Source organism: Pan troglodytes, chromosome 21 (genome assembly GCF_028858775.2).
Source record: "Pan troglodytes isolate AG18354 chromosome 21, NHGRI_mPanTro3-v2.0_pri, whole genome shotgun sequence".
Taxonomy (NCBI): Eukaryota; Metazoa; Chordata; class Mammalia; order Primates; family Hominidae; genus Pan; species Pan troglodytes.
Genome location: NC_072419.2, coordinates 69,654,985 through 69,668,119, shown reverse-complemented (window position 1 = coordinate 69,668,119; position 13,135 = coordinate 69,654,985). Strand labels below are relative to the sequence as shown.

Genomic DNA, 13,135 nt, shown 5'->3' with positions numbered 1-13,135 from the left:
CCAGTCTGGTGGGAATACAGTTCTCTCTGTGTTTTAAATTGCATTTCTCTAGTTGAGTTGGCGCATCTTCTCACACGTTTATCGGCTGTTCACGTTTCTTCTATGACGTGCCTATTTTGTCAGGTTTTTGAATCTCTGTTTTGTATTTCTAATTGAATTCCTCTGGAGTCAGCGAAGTATTCCATTTAATTTCAGTGCTTTCAAATCCTTCACGCTTGTTATCGGGTCCAGCATATGGTCTGTCCTCATCAGGGTTCCACGCAGCCTTGAAAATAACACATCTTTCGGCTCTGTTTCAGGGAACATTCTAGAAATGCCCGCCAGGTCCCACCTACTGAGGTGTCCTTCAGGCCTTCTACACCCGGGCCAGTGTTCTGTCTACACGGTGTAGGAGGTTTCAGAGGGGAGCTGAGGTCACCAAGGAGAACCGTGGCTTTGCCCCTTCTCGCAGGCGTGCCGGCATTTTCTTCGTGTATTTAGAAGCTCTGTTAGGTTGCGTTCAGGGTTGCTGTGTTCTCGCGAGGGGGCACCTGCTCACTATGTAACGGCCTCTCTATCCCTCGTACTGTGCCACTCTCTCAAGTCTCCTTTCTCATCCTCACGTAAACGCTCCGGCCGTCTTTTGAGAGTTGTTGGTAGATCCCTTTCCAGTCTCTCCTTTTCACCTTGCTGCTCCATTTGATTACATATAAGGAGGGTTTCCTGCAGACAACACGTAAGCACCATCCTAGTCAGACACAGAACGTTTCCCTCACCCAGAGAGCTCCTTCGTGTCCTGTGTAGCTAAAACCCTCTGCGCTCCAGGAAACCGCTGATGTGATTCCCAGCTCTGTGGATCATTTCTGTTATGTTCTAGAACGTCATGTAGGTGGAACAGGTGCGTTTGTGGATAGCCTCTGTCATGCAGCATGGCGTTTGGAGTTATTGATGAACAGTCAAACTCTGTAAAATATTTGAAGAGATTTATTCTGAGCCAAATCTGAGTGACCATGGCCCATGACATAGCCCTCAGGAGGTCCTGAGGACACGTGCCCGAGGTGGTGGGGCGCAGCTTGGTTTTATGGATTTTAGGGAGGCGTGAGACATCAATCAATACGTTTAAGAAATACATCGGTTTGGTTCAGAAAGGTGGGACAGTTCAAAGTGAATTCAAACATTTTCTGGTTGACAGTTGGTTGAGTTTGTCTGAAGACCTGGCATCCATGGAAAGGAATGTTCAGGTTGAGATAAAGGATTGTGGAGACCAAGTTTGATTGGTGCAGAGGAAGCTCTCAGATAGCAGACTTCAGAGACAGCAGGTTGTGAAATGTTTCTTACTGGACCTAAAAGGGTGCCTGGCTCTTAGTTGATGATCTCCTGGATCTGGAAAGGAAGGAAAACAAAGGGGAAGGGGATTCTCTATAGAATGTGGGTTTTCCCACGAGAAACTTTGCAGGGCAATTTCAAGGTATGGCAAGGAAATATATTTTGGCGTAAAACATTTTTTTTTTCCTTGTCTCATAATGTTACACCAGAGTGAGACTGGGAAGTAAGTCACGATATATAGGGTCAAATAAAACACATCTGGTGAAGAATGGATAGTTTGTAGGGCATGACTCCCCAGACACTTTTGATAGGAATTTGGGCAAGATAGGAAATCAGAACTTAGTCCTTGTGGTATTCACCCAAGCTGTTGAATGTACGTAATTCACTCCTCTTTATGGATATGATGTAGTTCGTTCATCTGTGTGGATATGATGTAATTCACTCCTCTTTATGGATATGATGTAGTTCGTTCATCTGTGTGGATATGATGTAATTCACTCATCTTTATGGATATGACATACTTCACTCATCTTTGTGGATATGACGTAATTCATTCATCTGTGTGGATATGACCTAATTCACCCGTCTTTGTGGGTATGATGTAATTCATTCATCTGTGTGGATATGATGTAATTCATTCATCTGTGTGGATATGATGTAATTCACTCATCTTTGTGGATATGACGTAATTTACTTTTCTTTGTGGATATGATGTAATTCACTCATCTTTGTGGATATGATGTAATTCATTCATCTGTGTGGATATGATGTAATTCACTCATCTGTGTGGATATGATGTAATTCATTCATCTGTGTGGATATGATGTAATTCACTCGTCTTTGTGGATATGACCTAATTCACTCGTCTTTGTGGATATGATGTAATTCATTCATCTGTGTGGATATGATGTAATTCACCCATCTTTATGGATATGACATAATTCACTCATCTTTGTGGATATGACGTAATTCATTCATCTGTGTGGATATGATGTAATTCACTCGTCTTTGTGGATATGATGCAATTCATTCATCTGTGTGGATATGACGTAATTCACTCATCTTGTGGATATGACGTAATTCACTCATCTTTGTGGATATGATGTAATTCACTCATCTTTGTGGATATGATGTAATTCATTCATCTGTGTGGATATGATGTAATTCACTCGTCTTTGTGGATATGACCTAATTCACTCGTCTTTGTGGATATGACCTAATTCACTCGTCTTTGTGGATATGATGTAATTCATTCATCTGTGTGGATATGATGTAATTCATTCATCTGTGTGGATATGATGTAATTCGCTCGTCTTTGTGGATATGATGCAATTCATTCCTCTGTGTGGATGTGATGTAATTCACTCATCTTTGTGGATATGACATAATTTACTTGTCTTTGTGGATATGATGTAATTCACTCATCTTTGTGGATATGATGTAATTGATTCATCTGTTTGGATATGACGTAATTCACTCGTCTTTGTGGATATGATGTAATTCACTCATCTTTGTGGATATGATGTAATTCATTCATCTGTTTGGATATGATGTAATTCACTCGTCTTTGTGGATATGATGTAATTCACTCCTCTTTATGGATATGATGTAGTTCGTTCATCTGTGTGGATATGATGTAATTCACTCATCTTTATGGATATGACATACTTCACTCATCTTTGTGGATATGACGTAATTCATTCATCTGTGTGGATATGACCTAATTCACCCGTCTTTGTGGGTATGATGTAATTCATTCATCTGTGTGGATATGATGTAATTCATTCATCTGTGTGGATATGATGTAATTCACTCATCTTGTGGATACGACATAATTTACTTGTCTTTGTGGATATGATGTCATTCACTCGTCTTTGTGGATATGATGTAATTCATTCATCTGTGTGGATATGGTGTAATTCACTCATCTTTGTGGATATGATGTAATTCATTCATCTGTGTGGATATGATGTAATTCACTCGTCTTTGTGGATATGACCTAATTCACTCGTCTTTGTGGATATGACGTAATTCATTCGTCTGTGTGGATATGATGTAATTCATTCACCTGTGTGGATATGACATAATTCACTTATCTTGTGGATATGACATAATTCATTCATCTGTGTGGATATGATGTAATTCATTCACCTGTGTGGATATGACATAATTCACTCATCTTTATGGATTTGCTGCAATTTGTTGAGTAATCAATGCACATGTGGATTGTTTCCAGTTTGGACCTGCTCTGATTAAAGTGACTGTGAACACTCATGTGCAGGCTTCGTGCAGACACCTGCTTTCATTGCTTTGGGGCAAATACCTGGTAGAATTGCTGGGGGCATAGGATAGTTGTACTTTTCTGTTTTTGTTTGTTTTTAGACGGAGTCTCGCTCTGATGCCAGGCTGGAGGGCAATGGTGCGATCTTGGCTCATTGCAACCTCCGCCTCCGGAGTTCAAGTGCTTCTCCTGCCTCAGCCTCCTGAGTAGCTGGGACTACAGGCACACACCACCACGCCCAGCTAATTTTTGTATTTTTAGTAGAGATGAAGTCTCACCATGTTGGCCAGGCTGGTCTCGATCTCTTGACCTCATGTGATCCACCCGCCTCGGCTTCCCAAGGTACTGGGATTACAGGCGTGATCCACCGTGCCCAGCCTGTACTTTTCTCTTTGTAAGGAGCCCCGACGTTGTTTTCCAGGGTGGCTGGAGCATCCACATGCCCCGACATCCTCACCAGCACCCAGTGTCTTAGCCGTTGCAGTGACTGTGATTTTCATATGTGCCTCCCTGATGATGGTGATGTTGACCATTTTAGGTGCTTACGAGCCACTTGTATGTCTTCTTTTTGTGAAGGATCTGTTGAAATATTTTGCCCATTGTTTTATCAGATTGTCTGCTTTTAGTGAGTTGTAGGAATTTTGTGTACATTCTGGATGTAAAACCTCCATCCAGGACTTGTGGTCAGAGTAGGTCCTCTCTGCCTCTGACAGCCCTCATTCTCTTAATGGTGTCTTTTGAAGAAAAGCTTTGAATTTTGACAAAGTGTCATTTTTTCCTTCTGTTGGTTTTAATGGTTAGTGCTTCGTGTGTCCTGTTTGAGAAGCCTTTGCCTACTCCGAGGCTGTAAATGTGATCTTCCGTTTTTTCCTTTTGGAAAGTGTAGTTCTGGTTTTGGTGTTTAGGTGAGAGTCTTTGAATTAACTGTTGTGTCTGGTGTGAGATAAGGGTGGAGGCTCATTGTTTGAGCACCATTCCCGTGGACGTGGCTGGAGACAGTGTCGCGAGCGTGTTACCCAGCTCTGTGGCTGTTACTGGCCCAGGACTGCTCCATCACGGCTGGAAGCAGAAAGCTGCATGTCATCTTTAAATGCCATTTGGAGAATTCATCCTTCGATCAGTGAAAGGTATTGCAGTTTCTACTACAGCGGGATATATTTAGGCCAACTCTGTGGTTTTTTGTTGTTGTTGTGGAAATATGTTCCATCCCTTCTGTGGGAGAAAACTGGTATAGCCAGCTGCTCTGGAAGCTACACATTCCCTGGTGACTGCTCCTAACTCAAAACAAGCATTTATGTTTTTCAAGAGCTTAGTATATTGACCTGAAAAATGCCTCCCACCTCCAAAGAAAACAAGTACCCCAGCGTGCCTTCAGGAATTCTGGCCTCCCACGCACCAGCCACACTGGAATAACCTAGAATTTCAGCTCTGGATTGCCACAGACATGATTTGTCTGGGGTGAAGGGTTTGATTATTTGGTCCATAGGGAACTTCACTAAGTTTTACACTTACTGTGGGGTTTTCCCAGGTATCTGGTGTAATTTCTGATCATTTTCCTTTTTCTGCAGAATACCTCCTGCAGTGGTATTTTCAGAGAAGATCTTGCGTGTGACTCCTTCTGACGCTCTCGGGGATTCAGAGTGTATTTTTGTCTCATTCATTTAAGTGATAGTTCTGTAGATATGAAACGCGAGCGTGTTTTCTTGAACCCTGTGGAGCCGCCGTCCCAGCGTCTCCTCTGCTGGCCCCTGGTTCTTCTGCAGTCTGGGCTGCAGGTTTTCCCCGGAAAGATTTCTATTTTTTTTCTTTTAACTGTGTGTCATCCCAGCACATGGGGCTATGCTAATCTTCACTGTATCGTTCCAATTTTAGGACATGTACTGAAGATTTTTAAAAGACTGTTTTTCACCGTCATCATTATGTACTGCATTATATATGGCATTGAGGAACCTAAGGGTACATTTAAAAATTTATTCCATTTGACGTTCTAGGCCCTTTTAATCTGAGATCTTAAATCTTTCTCTAATGCACAAATCTTCAGAAACCCCAGTTGTTTCAACCTTTCCCCCTCCTCTTGCTGTTTCTTTCCTCGTAGAGCCCCCGTGGCGTGGGTGCTGACACCTACATTTTCTGTTTCCTTTTTATCTTTTCCCAAAGCCTCCTGGGAGACGTCTCAGACCTGATCTTACAGCTCCGCTTTTAACATTTCTCTTTTTATGTTTTATACACATCATATTCCTAGTTGGTTTTCCTTTATACCTATAATTCTGGCGTCATGTTACCGATATCCCTCCTTGCCTCTTTAAGAGATTACAATTTTAAAAAATTAATAGATCAAAGAGAACAAACATGAATTCTTCTCTGCCTGGTACAGATTCTCCGGTTTGTCTCTCCCAATGCTTTTGATCTCGGATACCCCACCTTCCCTTGTGAATACGTCCCCTCAACATGGATAACAGCGCTGTGCATGCACGAATGTGTGAGTACGTGTGTGTATGGGTGTGTGTTTGCAAATGCATGCCTCGTGTGTGTGTGTACGGATTTGGGGAGGAGACAGTCCATTGTCATGTAACGGTTTCTTGTGGGCTACTGTCACACACGCGTGCATGCACACGCACACACGTGCACACGTGCACGCAGACACACGCACACAAACGTGCATGCACACGCACGCACACGCGTGCATGCAGACACGCACACACGCAGATACGTGCACGCACACACACGCACACACATGCATGCAGACACACGCACACACATGCACGCAGACACACGCACACACGTGCACACACAGGGTGGCCTGAGTCGTCCCCAGGGTTTCTCCGTTTCTGTGTTCAGATCCTGGATTTGTCGGGCTCCCTCCCCAGTCCTGGCGTCTCACCAGGCAGGAGCCTCTGTTAGTGGCCATCTTGTTTCCAGGAGTCTGTGGGGACTCTTCTGGAAATGCGGATGTCTGAACGCCCATTTCACCTGGGCCTGCAGATCTGTTGGCGTAAAATGGGTCAGAGGGCTCTGGTTTTCAGCCTTGTCTTCATCCATGGTTTTGTCCTCTCTGCCCCAGCACTGTGGTGGCCCTCTCGTTTCTCTGGCCAGGTGCACTTCACTGAGCCCTCCGGGATGTGGGGGCCGCCTTCCCCACCCCGTGGCTGGCCCACGGCTGGCCCCACTCTCCCTTTCCCCTCTTGCCTCAGGGAGGAGCCAGAAAAGGTTCTACTCTTGCAGCTCAGCTTGGCCGTGAGACCGACGTCTGGCCACAGGGATGTAGCTGACAGTGGCAAGGACACCTTTGGAATGTGCCCTTCAAGGTTCCGAGCCTGCCCTTCTCCCTCCTCTTCTTCCTGTTGTTGGAATGTGACCCGATTCCGGGCCAGCCTTTCTCCTCCCTCCTCTTCTTCCTGTTGTTGGAATATGACCCAACAGTGGAAACAAGGGCAGTGTCCTGTGTGGAGGATGCAGAGCCAGGTGAGGGAAAGAGGCCTCCCCGTGCCTCTGAGAAGGTCACTTCCACACCGCGAGAGCCACTCTTATCCTGTTATTATTGTTACTTGAAGCCACATCGAGCCCTACACAGCGCGTTTAATCACTCTGTGGGAGGTGGTAACGTGTTCAGCTAAAACGTCTGTTTTCTGGACAAGGAGAGTTGCAGTCTTTGTCATTAGGGACAAGCAGAAGTCTCCAAGTGGGACTCCTGTTAACACTGTTGCTCTTCACCCAGAGGACTCCCGCCCCTTCCCCCAAGTGAGGTGTAGCTCCTGGAGCAGCAGCAGTCATCTTCTGATGAAGGGCAGCTACATGCCAAGGACGGCCAAACAGGCTGGGATCCGCCATCTTGTGATGAAGGGCTGGGATCCGCCATCTTGTGATGAAGGGCTGGGATCTGCCATCTTGTGATGAAGGGCGGGGATCCGCTATCTTGTGATGAAGGGCTGGGATCTGCCACCTTCTGATGAAGGGCAGCTACATGCCAAGGATGGCCAAACAGCCTGGGGTCTGCCATCTTGTGATAAAGGGCTGAGATCCGCCATCCTGTGATGAAGGGCAGCTACATGCCAAGGACAGCCAAACAGGCTGGGATCCGCCATCTTGTGATGAAGGGCTGGGATCCACCATCTTGTGATGAAGGGCAGGGATCCGCTATCTTGTGATAAAGGGCTGGGATCTGCCATCTTCTGATGAAGGGCGGCTACATGCCAAGGACGGCCAAACAGCCTGGAATCCGCCATCTTGTGATGAAAGGCTGGGATCCGCCATCTTGTGATGAAGGGCAGGGATCTGCTATCTTGTGATGAAGGGCTGGGATCTGCTATCTTGTGATGAAGGGCTGGGATCTGCCACCTTCTGATGAAGGGCAGCTACATGTCAAGGACGGCCAAACAGCCTGGGGTCTGCCATCTTGTGATAAAGGGCTGAGATCTGCCATCCTGTGATGAAGGGCAGCTCCACATGCCAAGGACAGCCAAACAGGCTGGGATCCACCATCTTGTGATGAAGGGCAGCTACATGCCAAGGACAGCCAAACAGGCTGGGATCCGCCATCTTGTGATGAAGGGCAGGGATCCGCTATCTTGTGATGAAAGGCTGGGATCTGCCATCTTCTGATGAAGGGCGGCTACATGCCAAGGACAGCCAAACAGGCTGGGATCCGCCATCTTGTGATGAAGGGCAGGGATCCGCCATCTTGTGATGAAGGGCAGGGATCCGCCATCTTGTGATGAAGGGCAGCTACATGCCAAGGATGGCCAAACAGCCCGGGATTCCCTCATTGTCCATTCCTGCCCACAGGACTTTACGTGTGATGGCAAAAACTGATTTAGGGAAGCCAATGGCAATCAGGTTTTAATTAAATACAGCCAAACACAGTACTAATGAATGCACGCTGCTTCAGGGTTTATTTTCTACTATTTAAAATTGTTTGAGTTGGAATCTTCCCTAAAAACTGTGTTTAAGGGCCGGTGAGGTGACTCACACCTGTAATCCCAGCACTTTGGGAGGCCAAGGAGGGTGGATCGTTTGAGCTCGGAAGTTCAAGACCAGCCTGGGTAACACGGCAACACCCTGTCTCAATTTAAAAAAATACAAAAAACATTAGCCAAGCGTGGTGGCGCACGCCTGGGGTTCCTGCTACTCAGAAGACCGGAGTGGGAGGACCACGAGCCCAGGGTGGCACAGAGGTTGCAGTGAGCCGAGATCATGCCACTGTACTCCAGCCTGGGTGACAGAGCAAGACTTTGTCTCAAAAAACAAGAAAACAAAACAAAGCACTGTATTTACAGCTATAAATTGCCCTCTAGGTACCACTGCAGCTGCAGCACAGAGATTCTGACATGGTGCTGCATCCATCATTATTTGGTTACAAGTATCTTCACGTTTTCTTTTTTCTCTTTAACCCATGAATTATTGTGGAGTCATGGGTGTGTCTTTTAGCTTCTAGAGGCATTCTTTAGCTTGTTATCATTGGTTGTTTTTCCAGTTTCATCAGTGAGTGAGTTCTGAACAGCAGGATCCTTTGGAATGTAAGGTTTCTTACGGCCCAGTTCATGGTTAGTGTGTGGATATTCCACACATGAGAGGAGAGTGTTTCTCCACTGGGCAAGGAGTTCTGTACTTACCATCAGATCACGACGGGGGGCTGTATTATGACATCGTCTCTGTGCTCTGGCTCAAGTCCAAATGTTCCACGCCCTTCCCCAAGAAATGCACTGAATCTACAGACACTGGCTTCCCCCACCATCTGCCCTGGTGTGGGTCCACGTGTCCCAGCTCTCCCGTCCCCACTGCCCTGGTCCTTGGTAGATGAAGAGGCTGGCAGCCATACGTCGCCCCCCAGGTGCAGATGGCATCGGGGCAGGCTCCTCTACAGCCGGGGTTGGGTTTCCTCAGCTCCCATTTCTGACACTGCCTGGGCCAGAGCCATCCTCTGTGGGTGGACACGCCTCACCTTCTGGTCCTGCGGGCACAGCACCCCCTGCCTCCTGCTACACATTCCTCCCAGGCCTGCACGCACCTGCCTTCCTGGGGGCTGTGCCCACCCCTCCCTCCGAGCTCATCACTGAGCCGTTCTTCCCAGCTCCCCACCTTGCAGGTGGCTCTCAGAGGGGCTGTGAAGGCCTGGAGCTTCCAGGGTCGCTCCTGGGGCCTCAGGCAGAGCCACTCGGCACTGCCTGCAGACCTAGGGAGGGCAGGTCAGATACGCACGGCTGCACGCCCCTTACAGTCCGCACAGCCACACCACCCTGTGACCCCAGCGTGAGCCCCGTAATTCCATGACCTTCCCACAACCCCCATGACCCCAGCGGCCTGAGCTGAGCGTCAGATCAGCCTTGCATCACACCACCTTGGTGGCTGGCCCGAGCTGAACATTCCAGGCTGCATGGGCACGGGGGTGACCCGGGGCAGCACCTAAGGCCATGAGCTCTGGGCCAAGACCAAGCACCTCCCTGCATTTCCTCCCGGAGCCCCCACACTGCATAGGGCTGAAGCTGTGCTGCCTCTGGGGGTGGAGAGGGGACCGAGGCCCACTACAGAGGGGCCTCTGGAGGGGAGAACTGTGGCCGTAAAGGCAGCAGGGGAGGCATTGCCAGAAACCCAGCGCTCTGGCCAGGAGCGTGAGCCCCAGCTCAGTCCCTGGGGGCTCCTAAAAGAACCCAGAGGGATGCGATGGAGTCGGGGCTGATGGGAGACGTGCAGGTCGGCTGGGTCTCGGGGAGGCTGCCTTCCTGCAAACAGGAGCCAGGCCGGTTTGGTGCATCCGGAGGCCGCTCTCAGCTCCCTTGCCATCCTCACCTTTGATTCGTACTCAGCTCCACTGCACAGGCTGGGGCGGGTGGGGCCTCAGGGACCAGTCCCTAAGCTGCCTGGGCACCAGCTGGCTGCTGCCTTTGCTGTGCCATTTTAACTGGCCTCCAGCATAAAGTCAGTTTCCTGAAGACAGCCGGACTCCCCTTTTGAGGCTGAGCATCACTGGTGTCACACCAGGGTGGCGGGGGGTAGGGCAGCTGAGGGGGTGGTGGGGATTAGAGCCACCGTGGTTCCCCCCGGCCAGGCTGCCTCCTCTTGGCTGCCAATGTGGTCTCAGCCACCCAGTGCCCAGTCCCTTCATCAAATTGGAGAGCCCCAGGAAAGGGGCTCCTTTGGAAGGCTCTGGATGCCCTGTGGGCTCTGGGCTTGATTCTAGCCCCACTCCTGCCTCATGACAAAGCCTGCTCACTCCACTGCTCAAAGAGCCTTCTCAGTTCAGCTGGGGACATGTAATTCCCTGCCCCGGAGAAACCAAGTGAGAGCAACCAAGCTGTGTTGCTGGTCACACAATCTGAAGCAACTCAACTCCCCAACAGAAGCCAAGTGACCTAGGTGTCCTCCCTGCAGGACGGAGGGGCTGGCTTGGGCTGCTGCTCTCAACAACTGTGTCTGATACCTGCACTGAAGGCTATAACTCTGCCCCAGATGCTGCTTTACCTGCACCTACTTTGGCCACATGCTCTCCTTGTCCCTCAGTGCAAAATCTGTCTCGATGCCACCTGACTTCTTCGACGTCTGATTTGTCCACAGACTTTGGGAATTTTCAGTGGTCTGTTTCTGTTCTCATGCTGCAGTGGGAGCTGGCATTTGGGGCTGCTTCCTGGCCTCAGTCAGGGCTGTGGCTCCTGTGGGTGCAGGCACTCTCTCCCATCCTGCTGACCCTGCCTATGACTCTCTATTTGGTCTCCAGGTCTGGTCAGTTCCTGGAACAGTTGAATCATAGATGAAGTGTTTGCCCCGAAGCTGTTTTGCGCTCACCTCTTTGGGGTATGCTTTGGTGCACGCAATGCTGCACTAGTGATCTTGGTGGGTTTTCCTTCTGTCAATATCAAGGGTCTCTCTTTGTTCCTTTTTAATACTTTTCATTCTCTCCTCAATGATATGGCTTCCCTCTTCATTTCTGGCACCTTTCTTGCTTAGCTGCCTAAGTGGTAACAGTGGACTAGTTACTGAATATTTGTTTGGAAAGGAAGTAGAAGTTCCCACATCACCCCCACGGGCCACAAGGCCCAGAAGCCCAGGTGTGTGTTCTGAGCTTGCCCCCATGCTGTTTGGGCCACAGTGGGGATAAGGCAGGAAGTCCAGGCTCACACAGCGTCTGTGATGGTTGGGAGAGACCTGGGCAGAGGTGCTGAGGAGCACGCAGGCCAGAAGCCTGCTGAGGGATGACCTTGCTCTGAGACCCTAAGGACCAGGGGCTGATGGTGCCAAGTCTCAAAGCAATGTCCCTGCACAAGGAACTCAGCACAGGGCTGGGTGGGTGAGGGGTGGCCATTCACACACAGGATCTGAACTCCTTCTTGGGCTGGGGACAGAGGGGATGATGAGGCAGGCAGGGACCTGCCTGTGCCCAGATGTGAAGGTGCTGGGGCCGGGGTGGGAGTGCTGTTCTGAGGGAGGAGCCATCGTGCAGGTGACTGGTGGGCCAGCAGTGGAACCATCTGTTGCCTGCGTGAGGCGCAGAGAGAGGCGGGCCCGCAGGGCCCTGGCCAGGCTTAGATGAGGCCCAGAGAAAGGGGCGGGGCCTGTTGTTGAGCCTGTTTTAGAGCTACTGAGATGGCCACAGGGCACGGCTGCCCTCCTGAACCCAATTCGCCATCAACCCAGCCCCTCCCCTTCCCCACTGCGGCTGAAGCTGCAGGGCCTCAAGGTGGGGTGTACGGAGCCAGGGTGGGGGACACTCTCCCAGGAAATGACTCCCGCCTCGCTTGGCTGGGTGAGCACTCAGGGGTTTATCTGAACTTGGAAATGCTACAGAGCCAAGAGCATGGGGTGGGCCTTGGCCGAGGCCGCTGCTTCTCTCTCCTTCCACCTGCAGGCTCTTCCTGAGCTTTTCTCCTGGCTTCTCCAGGATGTGGTCGCTCTCGGTGTCCAGAGAAACCCAGGGAGGAAGGCTCAGCGTTCCTCGGGGCAGTGCAGAAAATGTCCTGGCAGGAGAGAAGGGAGGACAGATGTGAGAGACCGAAGACAGCTGGACACCGGCTCAGGGCCAGCGCCTGGCACTGTGGCCACCCTGAGAGCCCGCATCCTGGGTCTCTGCACACTGCGTCCAGCAGGGCCGTGAGTGGGCGGAGCCATGGGCAGGGCCGTGAGTGGGCAGGATTGCGGGCAGGGCCGTGGGTGGGGTTATTCTCTGACGGGTCTGTGGAGGAGAAGCAAGGCTGCTTGTTCTTAGCCCTGGGCTCTGACTTGATTCTTGGGCATCTCAGGCAGCTGCCCTCTTGCCCCAGCCTTACCAGGAGCCCCTGGGTCTCCTGCCTGTGCTCCTCAGCCCTCCTAGCCCCTGCCGAGTCCCCTAGCTCAAAGATGCCGGCCCCTCATGGGCCCCAGGTCACACACCCTGCGCCACGCTCTGGCCCCTGAAGCTACTTGAGGCCGGAGTTGTGCTGTACCCACCACCTGCTCCTGGGACCCTGTCCCCACACCTGCTGCTGGGACCAGCCCCTCAGCTAAGTTTGCACACAGGGTCCGCCTGCCCAGCGCTTCCTGAGGAAGGCAGAGGTTACCTGGTGCTACTATGGCCCCCACCCT

At 50.2% G+C, this 13,135-nt stretch overlaps 1 protein-coding gene and 1 pseudogene across 6 annotated transcripts in view; both read right to left on the bottom strand.

Moving 5' to 3' along the window:
- Nucleotides 1-4,039: 4,039 nt before the first annotated feature.
- The window catches only part of COL20A1 (collagen type XX alpha 1 chain), a 47,675-nt gene continuing 38,579 nt past the window's right edge, over nucleotides 4,040-13,135 (bottom strand). For 3 of the 6 annotated variants that reach the window (XM_009437613.5, XM_009437615.5, XM_009437614.5), the window contains exon 36: nucleotides 4,041-12,531. In XM_009437613.5, the coding sequence (XP_009435888.2) occupies nucleotides 12,153-12,531 (379 nt within the window). In that variant the 3' untranslated portion in view covers nucleotides 4,041-12,152. Of the gene's footprint in view, nucleotides 12,532-13,135 lie in introns of all 6 variants that reach the window. The other 3 variants (XM_009437624.5, XM_009437625.5, XM_009437623.5) reach the window with 2 other exon arrangements.
- On the bottom strand, nucleotides 5,373-5,485 carry LOC112206549 (U6 spliceosomal RNA; annotated as a pseudogene).